This window comes from Dermacentor andersoni, chromosome 2 (genome assembly GCF_023375885.2).
Source record: "Dermacentor andersoni chromosome 2, qqDerAnde1_hic_scaffold, whole genome shotgun sequence".
Classification (NCBI taxonomy): Eukaryota; Metazoa; Arthropoda; class Arachnida; order Ixodida; family Ixodidae; genus Dermacentor; species Dermacentor andersoni.
In genome coordinates this window covers 239,236,436-239,262,818 of record NC_092815.1, presented here as the reverse complement: position 1 = coordinate 239,262,818, position 26,383 = coordinate 239,236,436, and the positions used below count along the sequence as shown (strand labels likewise).

At 45.1% G+C, this 26,383-nt stretch overlaps 1 protein-coding gene across 1 annotated transcript in view; it reads right to left on the bottom strand.

Moving 5' to 3' along the window:
• Positions 1-26,086, bottom strand: part of LOC126539901 (cytochrome P450 3A24-like) — a 94,075-nt gene extending 67,989 nt beyond the window's left edge. Inside the window, exons 1-5 of the mRNA XM_050186715.3 lie at positions 25,894-26,086; positions 18,063-18,159; positions 17,951-18,003; positions 17,746-17,839; positions 566-682 (exon numbers count right to left, since the gene is read on the bottom strand). Of these exons, the coding sequence (XP_050042672.1) occupies positions 566-682; positions 17,746-17,839; positions 17,951-18,003; positions 18,063-18,159; positions 25,894-25,967 (435 nt within the window). The 5' untranslated portion in view covers positions 25,968-26,086. The remainder of the gene's footprint in view (positions 1-565; positions 683-17,745; positions 17,840-17,950; positions 18,004-18,062; positions 18,160-25,893) is intronic.
• Between the last annotated feature and the right edge of the window lie 297 nt (positions 26,087-26,383).

Sequence of the window (26,383 nt, the reverse complement as noted above, 5' to 3'; positions counted from 1 at the left end):
ATAGCGTACGGGGACCCGCGTCCACAGCTCCGTCTTTCCAGAATGATACCACGAGGTGAAGCCACACTTCTGTTCCACCTATGAGTCGGTGCGGCATTGACACATACATGTACATTCGGCACTGGAATCACCGAAAGTCCTGCGCGCGAGAACTGTGGCTGCAAGGAGGCTACCAGACATCTTCTCTATGGCTAATCCCGTCATAGCGGTCGCAGAAACAAAAATTATCGACTGTGCTGTATAGACCTGGCGCTCGCCCTTTTGAGGGGAGAAAATCCTCCGACGCTGGTCCAGCCCGTCACCAACACAGGCTTGAAAGGAGCTGCTGCGCTCCTTAAGGATGTGCAGGCTGTGAGATAAACTGAGTTGCATTGAGTTGTCACGCACTGCGTTGCGCTTGCCTACACACTTTTATCTTTCTCTTTCTACATATACATTTTTTTCATTACTATCATCTTAGCCCTTTATGCCTGCACAGGTGGGTATTTACATTTATTTACATTACCTCGCTAATGCAGCACGCGTGTTCAAGTCAAATCAATTCAGCCGTGAAGAAAGAGCTCACTTTTCGTAGTTTTCCTGTCGTAAATGCTGGTGACGTCGCTGAGCGAAGTTTTCTCCATTGCTTAGGATCAACATTGACCATCAGATTTCCCAAGATGGGGTCATCAAACTGCGCAACCTGGAAGAAAAAGACACAAGGAAAACTTATTTTTCACTGCTCTTACCGTCGATAGAAGGGGCTAAGGCATGACTTCGAACAATCGGGCAAAGTATGCGCTTACGGACAGTGATCAGCTGCTGTAGTAAAATTAAAAGAACCCGACTTGTACTGCACAACTCAAGAAAAACTATATAGTACAGTAACAATAGTAATATACATATTTATTGAATCGCATTGTCATCGTACCGGTTGGCGTCTCTCCTAGTTTAAGAATGATGATGTCATCAGAACAGTTGTAGGGCTGACGGATGTTCCTACAAACGGAAGAGTTGTATGTGATTGCATGTTGATGAAGGTCGCTGGCACCCGTGTATTTGCCTTGGGTTACAGTAAATTTCCGAAAATGAGGTAGAGAGAGAGACAGAGAAAGATGAAGGTTTATTGAGAAAAAGGGCGAAGAGGTTGACCAGAGGATTCGGTAGAGGAAGCTGCAGAGGTCTTTTGACACGATGCAAGCCACTCGAAGTGCCGTTACCAATGTTCTCTAGTATAAGTTTGAAAAATATTAAAGCAATTCCATTTTTTTTTATTTTTTTGCCCTCACAGCTATGAGAGATTCCTATGATACACTGGACTACATAAGGCTTACATATACCCTCAGGCTACTTCACGCAAGGACGCGATGAAGGGGAAATCTGTGTCACATCCACGACTGTCTCTCAAAGGCTACAAACTTCTATCCAAACATAAAGTGCCCGCATTTTCCTGATTCCAGTGCAGAAGTGAATAAATGTCCATCCGGCTGATTAGAGGAAGGGGCACCAGCACAGGTGGTTACCAACGCACGAGCCATCTTTCTCAATCGCTCTCCGTGCTGACGTTTCTCATTTTTGTGCATAATACTGCAAAGAAATATACGTAACTTGGTTTCTTTCCGCGCGAGCACAAATATCCCAGTTGCAGAGACAGAGAAAGAGAGAGAAAGGCAAAGAAAAGACGGAGAGGTTAACCAGAGATTATCTGCGGCTGGCTACCCTGAACTGGGGGAGGGGCAAGGGTATGCGATAGAGAGAAAGAAAAGGATAAAAAATGAAAAAATAATGAAGAAACATACACACACATACGCACACACGATACACACGAACTGTTTCGGTGGGCACTGTCACGCAACCCGCAAAGGTGTTCCTAGTGCTACGCAGTGTCACCCTACAATCCTACGTCACACAGTGTAGAGTCACAATTTGTCAGAAAGTCCCGTGTCTTTTAAGCACCGCTCATAGCGGATCGCGCTGATGTTTGCGTACCCAGTTGCAGAATTTCCAGCTGCGCCTCGTCGGTGCAAGCCATCGAATGGAAGCCATTCGATGGCCTCTTAGCGATCTGACAGAAGGCCTTGTGTTCGGTATATCAGTGCATCGTGGTTTTAGTTTTTTTCCACTGCTCGCCTCTACCGGATTAGGTATAACTGTTATCAAGTTTTCGCACGATACAAGACGCGTCTACAGTATCTGAACTATTTCCACTGTTATCGTCAATTATACAGCAAAGCAGCGATTCTGATTAGAAAGGAACGCGTCTGATTAGATCGTATACGCGTCGTTAACAGTGTTGTGCATTCTCTAATATACGTAGTTGGAACATCATATGTATAAATACCGGATGTATTTCCTCCAATTGATCCGTGAAGTCAGATTTGACGACTGATGACTGCGCTGGATCCTATCGTTTTGGTTGGAGTGTTGCCTGTTATTCTGGTCTCAAGTTGGTCAACAAAAGAGTTGCATGTTTGGTTCTTCAGTGTCACTACACCGTCGCAATATTAATACCTCCGTTCTGGGACACATCTGTTGCATTTCACCCTAGTGTCAGTGACGAGCTCACAAAGTGGCAGAAAGTAGACATTTTCTGAATAGGCGGCATATCGTAAAAGAATGACACGTACGTACGAGAACGCATCAGAAAGATTTTGCTTCTATTTTACACTGGCCAAAATAAGGTACATACAGGTAATTAGAAATATACGTACTATTCTACGTACCTTACGTTATTTTTCCACATAATCCCCACACCGTTTGAGACCCCATTTTTCGCATCGCAACACTAAATTTGAGATGCCCCTATGGTAGAATTTGTCCAGCTGAGTGTGGAGCCGCCATAAAACTGCTGTCTTGGCTTCATTAATGAATTAATTATGGGGTTTTACGTGCCAAAACCACTTTATGATTATGAGGCACGCCGTAGTGGGGGACTCCGGAAATTTGGACCACCTGGGGTTCTTTAACGTGCGTCTTGGCTCTATCGTTGCCATGATAGAGCGTATAAGCGTGACTGAACGAGGACGTAGAAAGAAACAAATACACAGAGACAGCGCTTCTCTGTGTATCTGTTTCTTTCTACGTCCTCGTTCAGTCGCGCTTATACACTCTATCATGGATTCTAACCAACTGGCCTGCCAACGTGTTTTAACCAAGTTCATCGTCGCACGTGAATCGGTGTCCTGCCAGGAACTTTTTCAAGCGGACTGAAAACGTGGAAATCGCTAGGTGCGAGGTCCGGACTGTATCGTGGGTGGTCCTGACTCTCCTGGTGAAATTACCAGAGCTTGTCGGCGGTTCTGATTGTAACACGTGGCCTCGCATTGTCGTGGAGGATAACCGCGTTGTCCTCATCGAGAATTCCTAGGCGTTTTCGCCTGATGGCAGCTTGCAGACGTGACAGTGTGGAACAATAAATGTCGTCATTGATGGTTGCACCTTGTGGCATGAAATCCAGCAGGAGCGGTCCTCGGCGATTCCAGAAGACCGTAAGCATCACTTTCCCAACAGATGACACTGAGCGTATTCTTTGTATGTATGCGTGTGTCACAGGCGAAGCCAGATGTTTCCACACCATGCTCTGCTGCTTCAATTCCAGCGTGAAATGTAGTATCCACGTTTCATCACCAGTAACTATGCGGTCCAGGAAATTTTGATCTTTCTCGGCATACCATTGCAGATAATTCAGTGAAGCAATCATTCGCTTGCTTTTCATCATGTCATCCAACGGCTTAGGCACCCACCGAAATTAAACCTTCCGGTACCCTAAGGACCCGTGAACGATGGCGTAAACACTCCTAAACGAAATGCCAAGCTCCCGGGAAATGTCCTTGAGGTGCACACGCCGATCCGCTTTCAGCATTGTATCCATGCGGGAAATGTCAGTCAGCGACGCACGCGGCCTCCGCAAACGATCATTGTCACGCAAGTCTTCACGGCCCTTTTGCGAACTCACAACACCACCACCTCACACTTCTCAAAGCGAGGCACCTTTCCCCATACGTCGGCTCGATTTTCCTGTGAATTTCGATGGCCGTTCGTCCCTTGTTCCATAGAAAATGAATCACAGTTCATGGCTTGTACACCATGGACGTATGAAGCCCAACCACCATCTAGAACAACTGACAGCAGCGCCGTACCGCAGAGCTACCGGCAGATAAGGCCAGGCCGGTCCAAGAAAGGTCCACCGCTGAGAATGAGTATGTTGACTTCACATTACAGCAGTAATTTAGCTAAAGAAAGGGGAAAATTCTTTCTGATTCACCCTCGTACTATAAGAAACAAAAGCTTGAGGCTCATTGATACCACGAAAAAGCAAAACAAATATTGTCACCACCTAGCGACGCAGTTTGAAATTAAGACGTGAGGCATATGTACCTTCTTTATGACTTACAGCTTGCCTCTCTCTATTGTGAGCCATTCAAATATGCAGAACCGTAATATTTATCTTTTTCGCGTTGTAAACTTTCGTCCTCAGTACTACGTTTTCCGCACTTGTGGTAAATTCACCGAGCCACCTCCTCTAGGACATGCTGTTTGCAAGTGTCTGTGATTCCACTGCTAATAGAGTCCTATAACATGCTCCTTGGTATGCCAAAGCATCGATGCTTTTTTCTAGATTACAGTTCCTTGGTGGCGGGCTACCGCCCATCTCAAAGGACATGTATCGCTTGAGTCCCAAAATACCACCATCTCGTGCATACTGTGCCGTCGTGGTGACGACGATAAACGCAGTAACAAAACTGAATCACAAAACTTATTATTGGGTGAACCTGTGCCCACAAAAGCAGGGGACACTCTAATTGCAATGATAGCGGCGAACACAGTCAGTGATCGTCGAAATCTGATCTGTGGGTCAAACATGTTGGCTTTTGTACATGACTCGTCGAACGTTCCAGCCTAATCGCTGGTGCCCGCGTGCCTTCCAGAAAGCACATCACAATTCGTGTCGCGCATGCAGTCTTATTACGCAAAGTTCGGCGAGCACATGCACAACAGATAGAATCAAAGATAACGATCGAGTAAGTTCCAAATCGTGCAGGCGTGTCTTGCGCTGAGTGATAACTTTAAGTTGAACTTTGAACTTTATTTGTATCTATACAACGTACAGATAGCAGGGGCACAGACAAAAAGCCATAAAATCGGCTTGACTAGGTCTGTGTCCCTTATTGGTTTCTTTGGCATCACGTAGCAATGCGTGCACAAGTACAAGATGAACAATAAAAAATATAAACAATATGTGGATAAATGGGACTATTTATACAAAGTTACTTCGCACTGCGGCGAAAAAATTGACATGAATGCAGATATAGTATTGTCATACAAGTTACGAAAAACACGAACAGGAAAAAAACAAAATGCAGACATTATGAATCCCTTTTCATTTACGGGTAACATTCACAGAAATACAAAACTAAATAGGTCACTGTGCAATTACAGCTTAGAACACGTATACATCAGAACAAAACACAAAGAAAAACACTAAGCATTCACGTGAGTGCCAATATGAGTGGCAAGTTTGGCCACCCAATTGAAATGATAATAAGTAGGGTGATTAATGAAAAGAGTTAAGTAGAGATGGTAGTTCATGGCGCAGCATTTGATTCCCGTAGTTAGTTCTTGAGTGCGGAATATGCCAAGTTTCTCTGTGACGTGTACTGAAACTGCTTGTATTTAGTGTTAGCCTTGACAAGTGCAAAAGAAAATGAGTGCTACCTTTTCTTTCCGTAAAAAAGCGTTTCAGCAAAATTGTATTGTAGACCGATTTTATCGGCGCTATATCTAATTGACAAAAAAGAAGATCAGTATGCGCATCGAATGAAGAGTTCGAAATTGCACGGATGGCTTTCTTTTGCAATAAATATAGAATATTGATGTTACTGCTAGTCGTGTTGCCCCATACGAGGCGACAATAGTTAACATGAGATAAGAAAAGAGAATTATAAAGTAGGAGCTTCACTCTTAATGGTAAAAGGAAGCGTAATCTTATTAGTATTCCAACAACACGTGCAAGTTTGTTAGCAATAATGTTGACATGGTCATTCCACAGCATATTCTCTTGGAATATGACACCTAAGCTTTTAACCGATGGTACTATGTCTATGAAAGATGTGCCTATTTTTAGATGTCCGTCAATACTGTGCCTTTTGTTTTTTGGCTGGAAAAGCACGCCTTTTGTTTTGGTAGTATTAATAGTTAATGAGTTGAATAAGCTCCACTTGTTTATTTGGGCTAGTGTATCATTAGCAACACATAGTAATTCTTTCACGTCCTTAGAAGTTATGAACAAACTAGTGTCGTCGGCATAGATAACAAATTGGGCGTTGGTATTGATATTAGTTATGTCATTTATATACAGGTTAAACAATAGTGGTCCTAGTATGCTTCCTTGAGGAACTCCAGCGAATATAGGCAAATTTTTTGAACAGTTGTTACCCACGACAACGGTCTGATACCTGTACTGCAAATAACTTCTAATTAAGTTCAGGAAAGTTCCCCTAAAGCCATAAATGTCAAGTTTTGTTAGTAGAGTGTCGTGATTAAGGGTGTCAAAAGCCTTCGAAAAATCAATAAAGACACCGAGAGTAAGTAAATTGTCTTCAAAGCCTCGTAAAATTATCTCTTTTTGCATCAGTAAAGCTATTTCTGTTGAACAACCTTTTCTAAACCCATACTGGTAATCCGTAATTACATTGTGCTTTTTACAAAAAGCGGTTACTCTGGTATTAATCAATTTCTCAAGACATTTAGAAAAAATAGGCAGGATCGATATCGGCCTATAATTTGAGAGGTCGTTTCTGTCGCCAGATTTGAAAAGTGCTGTTACCTTCGCTATTTGCATGCGCCGAGGAAATATGCCATTCGCCAGTGAAAGATTGTACACGTGCTCTAAGACAGGACAAATTAGGTCTAGAACATGCTTAGCTGGGCGAATCTGCAAATCATCAATATCGCAACTTTTGCTATTTCGAAGGCTGAGAAACGTGCTGTAGATTTCATGAGTGTTAGTGGGGCTTAGGAATGCACTCTCGACGACTTTTGGTTTTACGTATTCTGTGCAACGAGGATCGTAGGAACTATTCACCAGCGATACAAAGTGATTGTTAAAAGCGTCAGCCAATGCCGTGCCTGATGTCGGCTGATTATTTATTTCTAACTCTTCTGCATTCTCTGGCTGATTGTTTACACGAAGTAAACTGTTTAGTTTTTTCCAAGTGATATCGGTTCGCATTATCGTTTCTTGATTAAATAATTTCTCGAAATATTGCGCTTTTGCTGCCCTTAGAGTACCATTTACTTTATTCCGGAATTTTTTGAACTCTGCTAAATCTGTTGCATCCCTTGTGCCTAGGAATTGCTTGAAAAGAGCATCTTTTTGTTTGATCAACTTCAACGTACTGTCAGTAATCCAAGGTTTCCTTGCTTTTCTGGCTTTTTTTGTTTTGCGTTTAAACGACTTTCTGTAAGCGCTCTGAAAAAATGATAAAAAGAACTCGTACGCTTTGTCACAGTCTTTTTCGTTATACACGTCTTGCCAGTTTATGCGCAATATTTCGTTGCGAAATTTCTCAAGTGTGAATGGGTTAATATCCTGAAATGTGAAGTGTTGATCTTTAGAAAGACGCGAGGGCAACACAGGTGAATTAATAAGTAGAAAGATAGGCAAGTGGTCACTGACGTGAGCAGTGATTACGCCCGATTCAATGTTTTCTGTGTCAAAATTCGTAATGAAAACATCGAGTAAACTTTGGCTGTCACCTTGAACACGAGTAGGAGCAGTAATTGTATTAATGCAAGCATTTGATTCAAGTACCCGCAATGTGTCTCTGCGAAGTGGGCTATCGTGTAACATGTTAATATTAATATCACCACCCAAAACTAAACTGTAGTCGTTATCGTTAACCCAGGATAGCAGGTTGTCGATGTATTTAAGAAAATTAACCACATTCCCTCCCGGTGGGCGATATACCACAGAAAAAATGCTGCGACCATGAAGAACAGTCAAAATTTCAAAGTCAGCAGTAATTTGAGTAAAGTCTTTCAACAATTCGCAATGCAAGTTAGTCCTTGTAAGCAACAGGACACCGCCGCCTTTTTTATTGCAGCGATTCAGATAATGAGAGACATAGTCTGATATTTGCAACACTTCTTCGTTGCGATACCATGTTTCGCACAGCATGACAATGTCAAATAAAAAACCAAAAGAAGACAGCAATGCGTTGAGATCATCGTCCTTATTGCGTGCAGATTGCGTGTTTAAATGTAAAAAGGACGTGCACTTACTTCTCTTAGAAAATATTTTACCAACGTCAGTTGGTGTGAACTGTCTTTCAGCCATGTTTAACTGCTGCAGTAAGGACGACGCCCGATGCACACTAGCAAGTGCTTACTCCATTTTATCAAGGTCTTGAACTGCAGATATGCGTAGTGCCCGTGACGTGTCAGTTTTCCGCGCGAAAATTCTACCATCCCGAGTCCACGCGTACTTCCACTGTTTGTCTTTCTTCCGCGCAACAACTTGCCCAAGAAGCTTCTTTAGTGTTGGGCACAGGTGCTCATTTACGAAAATAGAAGCATGACCAGATTGACCGAATTCAGTGGCGGATATACGCTTCTTTCGCGCCTTTTCAATGAGCCCATCACGCTTTGAACGCGAACGAAACTGAACGGCAATATTCGGACAGCCACCGTCTTTCCGCGGCACACGGTGACAAACATCGATGTCTGCGTCACAGATAGGCTCATTGACCAGGCTGCCGAGCTTCGCTACTACTGCAAAAAGATTTTCATTTTCAGTGAATGGCACACCTTTAATTTCAACGTTTCTGCTTCTAGAGTATTGTTCCTGGGTTGTCACCCTCTCCTCAAGGCCAGACACTTGCCCTACAAGTTCCTGACATTTGGCTGTCAAAGCAGCGTTTTCCTTTTTTAAGGAAGCGTTTTCCTTTTCAATTGCAGCACACCGTGTCGTCATTGCGTCAAACTGGGTGCTGAAGAAATCAATGGAATGTTTCATATCTTTGAATTCCTTTCGGAGTTCTTTTTCAATAGCGCTTCGCATATCACGCATGTCTTGCCGAATGTCTTTTAGGAACCTGGTTAGTTCAGGCATCACCCTAGTACCGGACATTTACACTTCACGTTTGGCAGCAGTGGCAGCAGTAGTGGGTAACATGCAGTCCCGGGAAAAAGGATAAATAAGTACACGTGTCAACGCGATCGTCTGCGCGAGTCATCACTCGGTGCATATTCCGAGGCAATATTCCACTCTGAAGTAGCCCTTCCAAAGGGTACTTTCACCGCGTGAATCATAGCCAGCCTTCTAATCAGAATTGCAAATGAAACACTTTAGGCTAGCTGTGTTTAATGCGCGCCGCCGCTTTGATATGACATGGTAATCCAATGGGTCTGCAATTGGAAGTCAACTGAAGCCGGGAAAGAACACACCACAGTTACAATCCTATTGCGCTCTCATCGTGTTGTCTACTTCCTAGTTGAATGAGAAAATGAAATGCGCAAGGCTGAATTACTGGGCCGAAACCAAGGACAAAGTACCTTTCATGTTCCAATACACAGGGCTGCTTTCTATAGACTTATTTAAGCCCATGGATTATCATACCCGCCGTAGTTGCTTAGTGGCTATGGTGTTTGGCTGCTGATCACGTGATCTCGGGATCACGGCGGCCGCCTTTTAATGAGGGCGAAATGCGAAAACACCCGTGTACTTAGATTTAGGTGCACGTTAACGAACCCCATCTGGTCCAAATTTCCGGGGTCCCCCACTACGGCGTGCCTCGTAATCAGATCGTGGTTTTGTCACGTAAAGCCCCAGAATTTATTTTTTAATCATAATAGCAATTCTTGATACTAGCAGTGCCTTCATTCGTTGCAAACGTCTTCAGCGAGAGCGCACAATCTCTCCGCTACTACTCAATGTAGTGTAGCGGTCTGCTTGAACATAATTAAATTCTTGCAGCATTGTGAGTAGTTATGCGGGTAAACGCTGACGAAATTGCCTCTTGATGTGCAGATCTCAGCTGCTACACTATCACAGCAGGCTTACACGGCTATTCGGGACTACCTCGCAACGTCACGCGCTTTATATCGGCAGAGACGGGACAGACGCGGAAGCCCACTGCATAATATAGAATGGGAAGACCACAAGAGCTTCTGGAGGACAGAGCGAGATAGAAAGGTTTTAGCCATGTATTGCACGCCTCTGCCCGCGTGTGTAGAGAGTGTAATGCACCTAAAATAACGATGTTTTAGACCCTGTCCTCGCAGTCAGCCGAGCTCCTAATTACGTCCAATCGTTTTTCGCGCTCTTTAGCCATGAAACTTGTGTGAAAACACCATGTAGCTTATCATTAACAGCTGGAAAAGTAGACCATAGCTGTTCCTTCCCGTTACCACGGGGTGCGGTGCGAGCGCTCGAGGCGTGCAGACGTGCTTCGCGTCGGCTCCGTGATTTTCAATTTTCGAAGCACCGAAAATCTCCTGGCACCACTGGGATCAGCGGAATATATTCGTAAACATCAAGGGGATTCAACGCAACCAAACTTCGGTGAGCCGCAGTTTTTACGACCAACGAGAGCCCTATTCGGTCGGCCACGCCGACATTAGGGTTAGCCCTAACGCCGATCGTTTGCGCGCGGTAGCTCGGAGACCCACAAGTAGCCACCGTGTCGACGGTGAGCTGTGGGGGCGACCCAGCCCGGAATGCTACGATCGCGTGAAACCCAGGCACCATTGCCCATCGACCCACCGCTACCGAAACCATGGAAATTGCATCCGATAGTCACCCGAGACCCCTGCCTGGCGAGCCCTTGCCCGGTCCGTCTTCCGTCCTCTCGTAGTAGCTCCACAATCAAGAATCCCAGTGGCAAACGGTCGTTTCCCTTCATGGGAAACGCCGCCTGCAGAAACAACAACCCAGTGGTGAGCAAGACCCAGTCAGGCAAACCACGGCATCGAAAACCACGCCGTTAGGGCTAGCTCTAAGCCAGGCGCCAGCCGCCGCCGCGAAAGCCACTTCGTGAGCTACCTGCGAGCAGCATGGACCCCGAGCACCTATTTCTGAAGACGCGGCTGCAAGGAGCAGGCCTCACCGACGTGCGGCTGCAAGGAGCAGGCCTCGTCGACGTGCGGCTGCGCTCCCGCGCACTGACATGAAAATCATCATCCGGCCGATGCCGGGTCTCATAGTTCGAAAACTGCAGACCCACCAAGTGGCCAAGGCGATCGTCTAAGCCACCGGAGGGGCTCCGACCTGCAAGAGGGACGACTTCATCATCCGCCCGTGACCCGGCTCGAACATCACCATCGTAAGCACCCCTCACGAGGCCACGGCGGCCACCCTCAAAATTATGAGCCTCACCTTCCAGGGGCTATCACGTCCTGTGAAGGTGTACCTATCAACATCCGAGGGCCTACATAAAGGTATCGCACACGACATCGACGCAGGCACCAGCAAAGAAGAGCTTATGGCGAATCTTCGGGTCGGCACCCGCGAAGTCCGCATCGCGCGGGTGCCTCAACGACAGCCCCACCCGGTCACCCAGTCGACCAAGGCGGCTGACCTTCGCTCCGTGGTAATTCAGCTCCGAGTGGGAGAACTCCGACTTTGACTACTCGGAGTCGTCGACCAACTACAGATGCAGGTCTGGTTCCAACCCGACGTCCAGAACCCGCTCCTGCTCGCGCCTCCGGCCTCAATTCCGGTCGCCCAGATGGCGATATCGGTCGACGCCCAATCAACAGCATCAGACAGCACCAACAACCGCGGCACCCAAAGACAAGGGGGTAAGGTAAGCTGGTGAGCAGTAGCCTCCCCTCGTAAAAAAGTCATAGACGCCACCATCTATGAAATTCGAAGAGCAACTCGCGACCACGCGCGCACAGATAAAAAGACTCACACAAGAAAATAGACAACTCAAACAAGTGATACAGCTCACGCAAATACCACTAGAGATGGCCCCACACCTGGCCATTATTGACCTAGAAACACGTGTCGATGCCATCAGCACCTAGATGCAAGCCTTCATGAACGCTACACACACCCAGATGGAACAAACAACACAGGCTGCAATACAACGCACAGAGGCAGCAATAAAACACATGGAAGCCACAGTAGACAGCAAGCTTAAGGACGAGCTTCACTCCATAAAAGATACAACGACAGAACCTCTACAAAGCTGTATCTGTGGCAGTACCGAACCAAATACATCAGATCATAACATCACCGACCGCAACATCCAACAATGCCCAGACCATACAGGCAAGTCAAAGAAAACTTAAAAATTTGGCAATGGAACTGCCGTGGGTACAGAAGGAAAGAAGGGCTGCTGACACAATTGATTGCTCATTCCTCAAAGCCACCGGGAATCATAGCCATACAATTAAGAGCCCAGCACGCAACCAACTACCATGGCTACGAGGAATACCCTACAAGTCAAGACGACAATTAGGAGGTAGCCACACTAGTAGACGGGAACATCACAACAATACAAAACAAACCCATAGATGACGTAGACGTACTACACTTACTCCTGGAACTTGTCTACAAAGGCAACCAGAAACAGAGCGCCTTCGTCCTAAGCATCTACTGCCCCCACCAGCCAAAGGCGGGCAAACATAGGCAAACTCTTTAGGGACACCCCTCCGCCTCGCCAAAGACAGCCCCAGGGTAATCATAGGCGAGTTCAACACTCAGAAGACGCTGTGGGGGTACCAGAGGCAGGACTGAAAGGGTCTCCAGCTAGAAACACTAGTTCAACCGTGTCACCTCGCACTCGTCACAGACCCAAACCTATATCGATGAAGGAAGGGAACGACGTAACACGCGACACTCCCTACCTCGCCTTCATCACACAAACCACGCGAACCGAATGGTTCAACGCACTAGAACACTTAGACTGCAATCACTACATATTGAACATAACACTACAGTCTGGATGCCTGCGCAGGCGGATGGTCGCAGACAAACTGACTGACAGGCCAAAAATCAGGGAAGCCCAAGAACATGACGTAGGCAGAATCACGACCCTGAAAGACCGGTGCGACAACCTCTATCGACATAAGCACAACACAAAGGAAATCGCCAGAACGGAAGAGACCCCAGAGGTGGATCCCCACTTATTACACCTGTGGGATGCCAAACAGGGCCTTATCCACAGCTAGAAAACGCAAAAGAACAACAGGACAATGGAGACATGCATAGCATAAATAACAGCGGAAACAAAAGAATATGCCATGGAACTCACCTCGGGGAACTGGCATAGATTCTGCGATTCCTTCGGTGGCAGCCTGGCCAAGATGTGGCAGCCAAAATGTGGCACATACTCAAAGCCATCCTGGACCCCGCCAAAACCAAAGGACAAGGACACAAAGCGCTGGAGCGGTTACTACACGCCTACAAGGTAGCCAACAAAACCTCATCGATGCCATTAAGACCAAGTGCTATGGAGATCCCGCTCCCACAACCATGTAGAACATCCTACAGAGGACAACCCAACCCCCTAATGGACGAACCTATCAAAGATAATGAAATGACAGCGGCCATCGCAGCCACCACCCGTAACACAAGGCGGCGGGCAAGGACTGCATCACGAACTCCATGATCAGTCACCTTTGCGGCATGTCCGTCTCCGCGCCCACAGCCTTTCTCAACCAAGACTGGGAACAAAGTACGGTGTCGGCGATGTGGAAGCAAGCACGAATAATAACGTCTCCCAAACAGGGCAAGAAATTGGGAACTGAAAACCTCAGACCCATTTTGCTCACGTCCTGCCTCGGCAAGGTGTACGAGAAAAATGTAAACACGAGACTACAGAGATACACAGAAGACAACAAACTGCTGGACACATGTTCGGTTTCCGCGCAGGCCTGTCTGTATAAGACGTACGACTCCAAATCAAGGAAGAGGTGCTCAGCCACGTTCCCCGCAGCGGCGAACACGCCCTCCTAGCAATCGACATCAAAGGGGCTGTCGACAACACCAGCCACCAAGGAATCCTATAAGGGCTCGCCAACACCAACTCTAGCGAGCGAACGCACAAGTACGTTCAGAGCTTCCTGAGCCACCGCACGGCGGAGCTGAAGATGGGGAAGATCCAGACTCTAGTGAGCCACCCTCCCAACAAGGGCACACCACAAGGAGCTGTCACTCACCCAGGCTCCTCAACGTCGCTATGAACTGCCTATAAAAAGCTCGACACGTCATCTACGAGACGACATAACACTCTGGGCCACAACAGGGCCCTCATTGAAGAAGAAGAAGGGTTGCAAACTGCAGCTCACCTCATCGAAGAATACGTCAGTCAACGGAGACTACAAGGCTCCCCCGAGAAATCTGAATTCCTACGAGTCTGGCGATGCCGGGGTAACCACACGGTCCCCGCAGACCCAACAAGCAAACTCGAGGTACACCTCATACCAGAGAAGCCATTGCTCAAGTTCCTGGGCATGTGGATGCAGTCCAACCTGCGGGCCACACACACCGTTACGCTCCTCAAAACCAGTGTCAAGGTGATATCACGCATGATCTCCCGCGTATCATCCAAGAACAGAGGCATGAAGGAAGGTGACACCCTCCGACAGGTCAGAAGCTTGGTGGTGAGCGGAATCACATACAGCCTGCCCTACTACCACCTCACACAGTCCGAGACGAAACTGGCCGACACGCTCTTGAGGGTGGCTTTCAAGACGGCTCTCTGCCTTCCGATGAATACATCGACTGAAAAATTATTGACTTCAGGGTTACACAACACCCTCAGTGAATAGACAGAAGCCCTTCACGTCTCGCAACGACTTGCGCGGACTCGCACGGGCCGGCAGGTCCTACAAACCTTGGGGTTCCAAGCTATATAATAACACGAACCGAACAAACCTGCTCGACAGCTCGTCACGTCTAGAACAAGTATCCCGTTGCCCTTATACCACACAACATGAACCCTAACCTACACTCCGGCAGAAGGAGAGTAAGGGCCCAGCACATGGAGAAAACATTCAGGTTCCATACCATGGTCCGTTTTACGGACGCTGCCATGTGTGAGACGAAGAACAAGGGTGCAGTGGCAGTGGTATTCGACCACCGAGCCTCTTTACCTCCGCTGGATCGACGCTCCCCTGCACGATCACGGAAGCCGAAAATTTGGCCATCGCGTCACCCATCCGCGAAGGCGAACACGCTAACAAACCACGACGATTCCCAGCAGGCCTGCCACAACTTCCTACAAGAAAGAATCGGAAGACCTGCTGCACAAGTCCGAGCCGAAGTACTCAAGGAGGACACTGAAGACATCACCCAAACCATCATCTCGATCCTGGTCCACACTCTCATCAAGGGTAACCTGCAGCCCGACAGAGCAGCTCGTGGATTCGTTCATAAACGAGCACTCATCGTGCCTGCTGCAGAGGACCCGGTCAACCTCAAGTATTCAGCCACCATGAACTACCACAGAGGGCGTCGCTTGCGATATCCACCACCCCATTGAAATCTAAAGACAGATGATGCCGCTGCCTGGCGTAGGCTCCCCACAGGCACTTACATGAACCTACGCATATGCATACACCCCATAATATTGACCACAGCACAGCATTGACCAAGCTCACGCGGGTGCGTGGGGGAGAGGCAAGTGGGAGCTGAAGGACGGAAAGTTAGGCCAAAAAGAAAATCCGGAATGCGCCATGCCAAATACAGGCAAAGACGAGAGGTTGTTGACACGGAAAAGCCAAAACGTGCACTTAAATTTTTTCTGTCAGGGGCATTCATACAAGGAGCTTACTACATATGCACGAACAAACAAATATATTGCAATAGGATCATGATGATTATGTCACCGCAACATGCCATGCATGCTAACAAACAAACAAAAGTTTCACTAATACATATGCGCTCCATCTCGATGCAATATAAAACGGTTCCATCAGTTCTGTGGCACTGTAATTCTCAATTCTCCTCAGAATCCTGATCCTCCAAAGCCGCGGAGCGTACATGCGAAATATACAATGCGCAGGCAAATACCATTGCTTCTTATGGAAAGCTCATGTTCCCATGCACGATCAATAAAACAGCGGCTAATTTGCCCGTTATGCGACTTCCCCTGCTTGCTACGTTGTGCACTGGCTTTTCTCTTTAGGGGGCGCATTTCGGTGAAGGCGAAGTGCAAAAATGGCAGTGTGCCATGCATGGAGTTGACATGGGAGAACCACAGGTGGTTCCACAGGTGGTCGCAGCTTACAAACATATTTCTGGTTCCTGCGCAGTGTGCATGTGATCAGTGCGTTAGTTTCCAAAACACGTTGTTCAATCTCAGCAAGTCGTAGAGCACTAAAAACCGACAAGGCAAAAATTGGCTTATTACGGGCCAATGTCCTCCGAAGAAAGCGAACTAGTAACCCATATTGGCAAATCCGTACGAAAGTCGGTCCAATAGTTCCCGCGTTGTTGAGCGGCAGTGCAATATTGTTTACTGACTGTGTAATGTCGGCCAACATTGGATCTCTATCAGAATGGCACAGCCAATATTGTTTACTGACTGTGTAATGTGGGCCAACGTTGAATCTCTATCAGAATGGCACAGCCAATATTCGCGCCACGCTGTTAACCTTAGGCCATCATTGGGCCAGGAATCAGAATGGCACTGCGAATATTGGAAGCACGCTGTTAATCTTAGGCGACCGTCATTAGGCCAGGAACTGCCAATACGTTTCCAACGTTGGCGCGTCCTGACGTGCCGCCTGGGCCGTGGTGCGGGGCCACACCAACCCTATACTACACTACGTGGGCGTGCACGCTACACAACATAGAACAGCACGACACGAACACCACGAGGGAGCAATGGGAGGCACTGTTGTCCAGCTCGGCCGTCAACGACTAGCTCAAGCTGATCCAGAGAGCTGAGAAGTTGGCAAGAGCCAGCGGAGCCCTGGACTAGGCGCCCTACCATTAGTGATTATTCTTATTATTTTTTAATAAAGTTTCTATATTCTATTCTTTCCAGATACCACATTTCCGAGCGCCTGTGACGGTGATGCGATTGGCGGAGTGAACGCACAATTCGGCGCTTAGCATGTTTAGCAGCCGTATTCATAGCAATGACTTGTCGATCTCACACACACTATTCCTTTTTGCTTCTTGCCGCTCGTGTTTAATTTTACCCTATCGCTGCAAGTATGCGGTCGTACTATACATCACATCCGTCTGATGCATGCTTTAGTATATATGATGCCTTCTAGCGCCCACTAAGACACTCTGCTTCCAACCTGAATGTAATTCCTTCTGTAATGGAAACGCTGAGCATAACGGTACGGCTCGCGTATCCAGGGCTGAGTTTGAAAAGAAGGAGAACAGTGCGCCTGGCGGGAAGAACGGGAGCACAATGACACAACGCTGAATTTCAGTCTGATATATATTTAGGTAAAATATGGAAACTTTTTTATTCAAAATGTTGTATTTGCATTGTATGCTCTCAGTAAGCCAGGGGTGAACTTATAAGCCGGCCAGCCGACAAGCACACTGTAATGCCGTCTTCCATGCTGTATCCTTTAATTCAGAATAACTTACTTTCAATTTACGCTTTACCAAGCTGAAATTAAGCATTTGATATCTACATATCGATAGCCACATTGAATGTGCTACATGTTTTGCATAAACTGTAAATGCAGCTCTTGAGCGAGTACGTACTTCAAGTGGCCCAGTCAACTCAGATGCACTGAAACCGAGGAACACACGCCCTGATGAAATACAAACGCTCACATGCTCACCTTCTTGTGGGTCAGTGCAGCGTCCCTAACTAGAATCAACTTGAGAAGATCAGGTTCAGCGACGAAGAGCACCGGCTTCCCATCTTCGAAGGATCTGTGCACAAGACGAGCAAGTGCGTCACGAATAACGCTGAGGCTTTGTTCCGTTACAATCGCCCTACCTCTCGTGCAAGAGCACGAGGGGAAGGTATCTAAGCAAAGTTACCCGAAGAGACGCCCGTGCTTCTTGTATAGTTCTCGGTCAACGAGGTAGAAAGGCTGCAGGAAAAAAATCATTTTAAATCCGCTGTCGATGCCAGACATGAAAGTGTTCTCACCTTGAACAGTTGCTTCATCTGCTGTCCAAAAAAGAGAGAAAACTTTTCGTGCACAACATTCTGGTCTCTCCAATAGTTGCGGTAGCGTGTGGCTCGCCTGCGCATTCGTTGAATTTCAGTCTCATCTTTCTTGGCTTACGATGCGTATAAGTATCGGTGTAAACGTATGTACATGTACCTTCCGCGTGTACGTGCAGCAGCATTGCGTATTAGAGCTCGTCTATCGCGCTCTTCGCACTTCTAGTATTAAAGGTAATGACTTTCACCCAATACTCGAGCATTTGCGTTCAAAGGATAAAGCATTATTTCTAGAACATGCGCAATAACTTGCGGTGAGCAGGACGAAAGACAGGTCTACGGCGTTCGATTAGGTATCAAGATAAGCATGGTTATTGCGGCAACATACAGCGTCTCTGCCTTATCGTTTATTGCAAAACATTATCGCGAGCACTCTTCAGCGTAGAAGAGTGCGGGTTCTCTGCTTACTCTCTGGCTCTCTGCTTAGCATCTTTTTACTTTCCTAATAGTGCAACAACTGGCGTCTTCTTAAAAGCAAAGTGCGACTATGCGAAAATATATATCTTGGAAGCATACGAAGATTCCACATTCAAATCATGCCGACTCCAGCTACCAAAGAGATGAGCCAGATGAGAAGTGGTACTTTCTTTCTGTGATCAAATAGGATCTGAGCAATGCATTCTAGACTCTTGACAACCACGCCAAGGATTTATTTTTCAATACTACATTACCATCTCTGCTAATGCCTAACCCTAGGCAATTTTGCGGCGTAGTCAACGAAAGAGACAATTAAGCCATCTCCCTTAAAGACTCAAGCGATCAACTAATTCAGCTTGATCAATGCGCGAATGTTTTGAGCTCTGTATTTGTTTCTGCTTTTTTTAAAGCTGTGTGATACTGACTTTTTAACGATGGACCCTATCGTCTTTGATGTTGCTGGCATAAAAAGAATAATAGATAAGTTAAAAGTTTCTTCATCATGTGGCATTGATAGTATGAATTCCAAGTTTTTAACCACGACTAAAGTATGCAGTCCTATAATGCTTTCTAATCTATTCCAGAAATATCTTAAGACGGAAGACTGGAAGGTCGGGAGAGTGATTCCCTTGCTCAAGTCTGGGGATAGCCATTCGCCATATAATTATCAGCCTATTTCACTTACGTGCATTCCTTCTAAAGTTATGAAATACGCCATTTACTCTCACCTTGCATCATTCCTTCAGTCAAATGCCTTTTTTTACAGATCATCAACATGGATTTCGCAAGTCATTTTGCTGTGAAACTCAACTTCTATCGTTTACTCATGAGCTAAATTCCATACTCGACAGGGGTTCCATAGTTGACTGTATATTCCTAGATTTTTCGAAAGCGTTTGACAAAGTTTTTCATCAACTACTTTTTTAAACTAAATAAACTTAACCTTGATCCTAACGTTCTTCAATGGCTGCACTCTTTTCCCTTCGATCGTTCACAATTTTCACATCTAATAACACTTCCTCTGTCGCTTCTACAGTTGACTCAGGTGTGCCACAATGCTCTGTGCTGGGCCCTTTGCTTTTTCTCATTTATATTAACGATTCACCTGCAAGGTTATGCTCATTAATTAATCTTCTTGCCGACGACTGAGTCATATACCCCTAAATTAACAGGGACCCCGATATAGGTCTTCTTCAGTCCGATATAAACCATGCTCTTGACTGGGCTAACACGTGGAACATGTAACTAAATATTAACGAGTGTAAATACATGCGTGCTTCTCGTCCTAATACTACACTGCCCTCATATCATCTTAATACTAGTAACCTCGAATCTGTGTCCTGTTAAAAATATCTAGGGGTATTTATTTCTTGCACTCTTCCTTGGAAGATCTATGTAGACCATACAACCAACAGCGCTAATCGCATGCTGGGCTACATACGCCGCAGTTTTTCTCTTTCTTCTAGTTTTGGAGAACTAACTCTGTATTAATCGTTAGTTTGTACTAAACTTCAATATACTGCATCTGCCTGGGACCCTAGTGAAGATACCCTCCTCTATCAACTTGATTCTGTCCAGAATCGGGCTGCTCGCTTCATCCTTTCTAATCATCACGGTAACTCCAGCGTCACTGCTATGAAAAAAAGCTCATCATTACCATTGCTGTCACAACGTAAGAAAATATTCCGTCCTTGCCTGTTCCATAACATATATTATGACAACCCCATTCTTAAGGATAAATTGATAACCCTCCCTTGTTACGTTTCAGCTCGCATCGACCATCGTCATAAGGTTGGTGTTCCTTCATGCTGTACCAACCATTCTTTCACTTCATCCATCACCAGTACTTCAGCAAGTTGGAATCACCTTCCCCGATCTGTCATCGAAATATCTGATATCAAAACTGCTTTAACTAACCTGCTGTTGACATAATTATAAATTGTAGCATTGTGATCCTTTTTATTTTTGCCAAGGTCATATTTTCTTTTTCAGCCCATTAAACTTTGTTTTGTAGGCATATATTACTATTTACATCGTCATTTTTTTTTCCTTGTTGATGATGTCTCTTTATGCTTTGTGTGTTCAGCGGTGTTTCTTTCTTTTTCCTTGCACTGTGCGCTATTTTTGTTAATTTCCTTTATTGCATTGATAAAACATTTCTTTTTCTTTTTAGTTTTATACAAATTTACTGCTGTTTTCTTTGTCTTCCACTTTATCGAATGTACCCACTCCCCTCTGTAATGCCCTCGGGCCCTGAGGGTATATAAATAAATAAATAAATAAATAAATAAATAAAAGGGCACTCCCATAATGGATTTTTGAGTTCTAATCTCTCTCTCTCTCTCTCTATATATATATATATATATATATATATATATATATATATATATATATATATATATATATATATATATATATATATATATATATATACGAGAAGAAACGAGGAGCCCGGTTTTTATTACTCAAATCATAAGCCAAGAAACAGTGACACTAAGGACAGCATAGAGGTAATTAACTGTAGTTCCTAATTGAAATAAATAAATGATAAATACATGGAAATGTAAGTGGATCAAAAACAATTGGTTGCAAGCGGGATACAAATCCACGTCTTCGCCTTACGCGTGCGATGCTCTTTTTCATCCACTTTCATTTCCATATATACGTTCATTTATTTAATTAAGAAATACAAATAATTTCCGCTATGCCGTCCTTCGTGTCATTAATTGTTGCTTTCTTATGATGATCGGAACATATATATATATATATATATATATATATATATATATAGAGAGAGAGAGAGAGAGAGAGATACACACACATCTTGTCCATGGTGTTGTTGGTGCATTATAATGCACGAGTGTTATTTAATATATCGAACTTTATTAAAAAATTCTCTTTCTCTCATTTGCAGGCACGATTTAGGGTTCACAGTGATTACGTAATATCCACCTAAACTACTGTGCACTTTTTAACTCGACCGGTTACAAGACACATGCCTTACCCTCAACAAATTCAGTCACTGCCACTGTAGTTAGTAATACCCCTGTCAAGCGGGCAGGTTAAGTGAACTTACGGGGAGTGTACTTCGAGGCCTTGAATGACACTTCAGGCTACGTGGTGCTAAACGGAAAAACAGAGTGCACTCGCACTAAAAAAAACGCCGACAGATTAAAACCGTGTTTTTTAATACGTAGATTAAAATAAAAAAGAACTTCTAAAAAGCGATTGCTTTAGTTCTATTATAAATAAAAAACAATCGTAATCTATATTTACTCAACAAAAAACGAAAGTATTTTTATCATAAGAATGTTGCAAGTCAAGACCGGCCGAGACGAATGCCTAGCCAATCCAGAACAACATGGTGGCATGCGACGAGGCGGCATTTGATCCTGCTAGAACAGAATATCAGCGAGTTATGCTCTGATTATTTTGTTAAAAGCTGTTCAACAGCTCGAATTAACTTCTGTGTCTTTTTTCTATGCATTACATTTTGTACCGTTGAAACCACTGGCGGCGAGGCTACGTACTCGACCAGCAAAGGGCGTTCCGTGAACGCACTCCAACCGGTGTGCTCTCTTCGGCGAGTACACGCAGCTTGCGACGTTTAGTTTTGGGAAAGTGCACTTAAAACCGAGTGCACTCTCCGTAAGTGCACTTAACTTGCCCGCTTGACAGGGGTATAAGTTACTCAGTAAAAGGGTTAACCACCGGCTATTCGCGGCTCCAAGTAAATGCTCGCTACCTGGCGGCCACGCCGAGAAACAGCCTATCCAGGTTCGACTTGAACCGAAAGGTGGCGTCGTATCACAGCATGCGCTGAATGCCTCGTAGTTCTCAAATCATTATGATGCTACTGCGTACAAGCGCAACAGAGAAAAAAAAGGACTGATGTCGAAGGATTTTTGTTGTCTACTATTATGCATGTCATCGAGGTTGAAATACAGAAATGCATCATTTCATGATTTCCAGAAAGGAGAAGATCATGTGCAGCGAAACGAAACGCAAGAGCATGCACATGGAACAACTACTACGAGGCTTTGCAGTCTTTGCAGATATTTGCAGTCGATTTGTAATCCCAAGCACGCATTCTTTTTTAACTGACCTGCCGAAGATGTTAACCAATAACCCCGGAATGTTCTGGCAAGTGCTAAACCCTGATTCCGCCCTGATCATCACATTTACCTGCTCAATTGAAGAAGAAGCGAGCGACGTTGAATGGTGCAAATATATTTAACACCGTATTCTCATCCGTCTTCGCAAACAAAACTGATAAACCAGCATTTGTGCCAACTGGCCAACCGAGATCGCTTTTGCAAACAGTCACATTTTCCGCGCATGGCATTACCTCTATCATTTAAATATGAAGGTGTCGTCTTCTGCAGGTACTGACGAAGTCTCCAGCAAACTGTTAAAAATGCTCGCCATGATTCATCAATGTATCTATTATTACTGTTCACACAATCACTTTCCACAGGTAACATACCCAGCGATTTGAAGGTGCGGAAGGTCGTTCCAATCTTCAAATCAGGTAAGAAAAAAATCACTCCTTAATTACCACCCCATGTATTCAAGTGTGCCATGCAAGATCATGGAAAATGTTATCTATTCTCACGTAATGAATTTTCTTCACTAATTTCTTTTATCCTTCTCAACATGGATTTCGTAAGAACATATCCTGTGAAACACAATTAGCGATTTTCGTCCATGACTTGCATGTGAGCCTTGATTTTAACCTTCAAACTGACGCAATCTTTCTGGATTTCTCGAAAGCCTTCGACAAGGTTCCTCACAAGCGCTTGCTACTAAAGCTTTCTTGGTTAAACTTACATCCTAACATGTTGCAGTAGCTAAAGGAATTTCTAACTAACCGTACCCAATTTGTTCATGTTAATAATCAAGCCTCTAGTTCTCTTCCAGCAACATCAGGCGTCCCTCAAGGGTTAGTCCTTGGCCCCCTTCTGTTCTTAATATATATTAACGACCTACCAAGGCATGTCTCCTATGACACCCGTATCTTTGCCAACGACTGCGACATCTATCGCACAGTCACTAACCCCTCTGATAAACTGACTCTCCAAAGTGACTAAAATTGCGTCCAGGACTGATGTAACCAACGGCTCGTGGAACTAAACCCCGATAAATGCAAACTCGCGTCATTTAATGGAAAACATAATCTTCTCCCGTTCCCTCAGGATAGAATTAATACAATCTTATAAATACCTCAGCGTAACGTTGTTCAATGGTCTAGCCAAGAAAGCGCAAGTCACTAATGTCATACCATCTGCCAACAGAAGCCTTGGATTCGAAAAATGTCATCTACGTCACGCGCAACCAAACCTAAAATTCCTTGCCTACAAGCCACTCGTACGCTCTAAACTGGAATATCCCTCTGCCATCTCGAGCCCTAACTAAAAATATTTAACTGCCTAGGATCAGTACAAAATCATGCCACCAAATTCATTCGTCCGTGTTATTCATATAATGCCAGTGTATCATCGTTAAAAGCAGAATCCGGCCTAACAAACCTGCCTTATAACCGCGTCTTATCGCTAGCATGTACTTATTTCGTAGGTTTTCTTTTTTTTTTTTTACAGCTCACGTCATCATCCACCCTACATCAGTCTTCCGGCACGCATTTCACTTCGCATTGGTCATCTCCTCCAAGACGCCAGACTACGTGCGCACACTACCACTTCTGCCTCATTATTCTTTACACGCTCAGCCTCGGACTCGGAGGGCCTTCCACAGGACATCGCCACAATCACCGGTCCATCCATATTTCTGTAGTGTATAACTACCGTATTTAACAGCGAGCAAACGTGTACTTACACGTCGCTTCCTCGTGCATTTATTTTCTTTATATTTTTTACCCACCGCTTACGTAATACCCCCAATCCTGGAGGCTTTTAAGGTAATAAAGTGAATAAGGCTTTTAAGGTAATAAAGCGCATGTCTTTTATGTTAAACAAGACTTCAATAATAAAAGTGTGAAAGAAATAACAGAAAGCTGTTTTTTTTTTTTTTTTGTCGCGGCTGCGCACAACCTCCGGGATCGGTCCACGCGAAAGCTCCAGAAAGCTCGCCTCCGTGCACATCGTTCGCCGCCAGCGTTTCCCGGTAAACGTTGCGGTTACACAAGCTGCAGTGGCCGGGAAGCGTGAGAAGCTCTCCGGTATCCTAGAATGCTATCGCGTTCCACCCTTAAAGGCCAAGCTTAAGCGTGCTCCAAGTTTTTAATGTACCAACAACTATACTATACGCACTCTTCCTACTAAGGTATAAAGCCAGTGGCATAAAGAAAATAAGTGAATTGCGAGAAATGGAGAGTCAATGGGCGTGTAATCGAACTTGTTGACAGAGGCAACTGGAAGAAATGTAACCGCGAATAGCTCATAATCGTATGCATATCTACACTTCTTTACCGCCAAAGAAGAAGGTATGCTCAGCGCAATTTTTTTTCTTTTTTTAGAGAGAAAGAAAGCATGGCAGTTTTCTAACATATATTTTCTGTTCTTTTCCGTTAGAGTGTGTTTCTGTGATTTCACCAAACTAGCCAGTTCATTGCACTTCTGTAAACTTATATAAAAAAAGTGCTGATAGTCTATCCCATTAAGGGAGTAACTTTTACTCCTTACGTGAATGCCGCTTTCATGGAATACGAGTGTCAAATGTTGGGATGTGGTTGTAACAAATTATGCGGATAAGCCCGCCACTTGGAACATATGAGTAGCGACCACCGGATAAGATATCTGGCGCCAGCACACCCGGCACTGCGCTACACATCCAAGTATCCACTACAACCGTTTGCATAACCATGCTCTGAGCGGCATTAACTCGCTTCGATTTTAGCTGTATCGTATGCGGAAAGTAAGACCAACCGGCTCGCGCATACGAGATAGATCTGCCTACGCATGCGTGGCATGTGAAACTGCACGAAAATGTTAAATAACGACAATAAACAGACGGACCAATCTCATTTCGCTTACAGTAGTGATGACGAATTTTTCACTTTACTCTGTGGGGACAAATTTCTGTGAAGATCACAGAAAAATTTTGCCTTTACCAATAAACAAAAACAAGTCATTCTTTAATGAAATAATTCATGTTTCTACTTTTGAACAACATTATCTGTCGTGAAAATATAAATTTTTCGTTTTCCCTTTGTTCTTTCCCATATAGATTTACAGTGTGGCTTAAAAAATACGCCAGGACGCTTTAAATGTTTCTGACTGATTAAAATATTCGGCAGTCATCGCATAAGTACAGTTGCATATATTGATACAAAGCAGTTAAAGCCAAAAGCACCTCCGAGTTAAGAAAGTTGCCTACTTACAAGTACAGCGCAACTCCAAAAGCGATTATTAGAAACAGCCAGTCGTAGAAAAGGAGAAAGCTCTGGAAGTACATATCGGCGGGTTTGCTGCGAACGTCGGCTTATGTTCTGCGGTCGGATCTACCACGCAATGTCCCTGTCGTCTCCTCGGTTGAAGTGATCTGTTCCTTCTTTGCGTGAGCGTTTGCCAGCTCGATAAATAATAATCTGCATCTGCAGCTCTCTTTGCAGCCGCGCACCCTTTCCCTACTTGCATAGTGGCAAGGGCGCTCGGGTGCTCGCAGCAAAACGCGCCGCGTATCTCTCCGGTGGTCTTGCTCAATCGCGCGCCATTCATTACTTTCTGCTTCACCGACCTTGCCGTGGGACTTCCGTTTCGCAACAGTTCGTCTCCGCGGGTTCTGCTATCTTTCTATCGCCTGCGGCGCCGCCCTTCACGCCATCATGGTTCATTCGGCGCGACAGGCGAGAACAACATCCAGGAAGACCA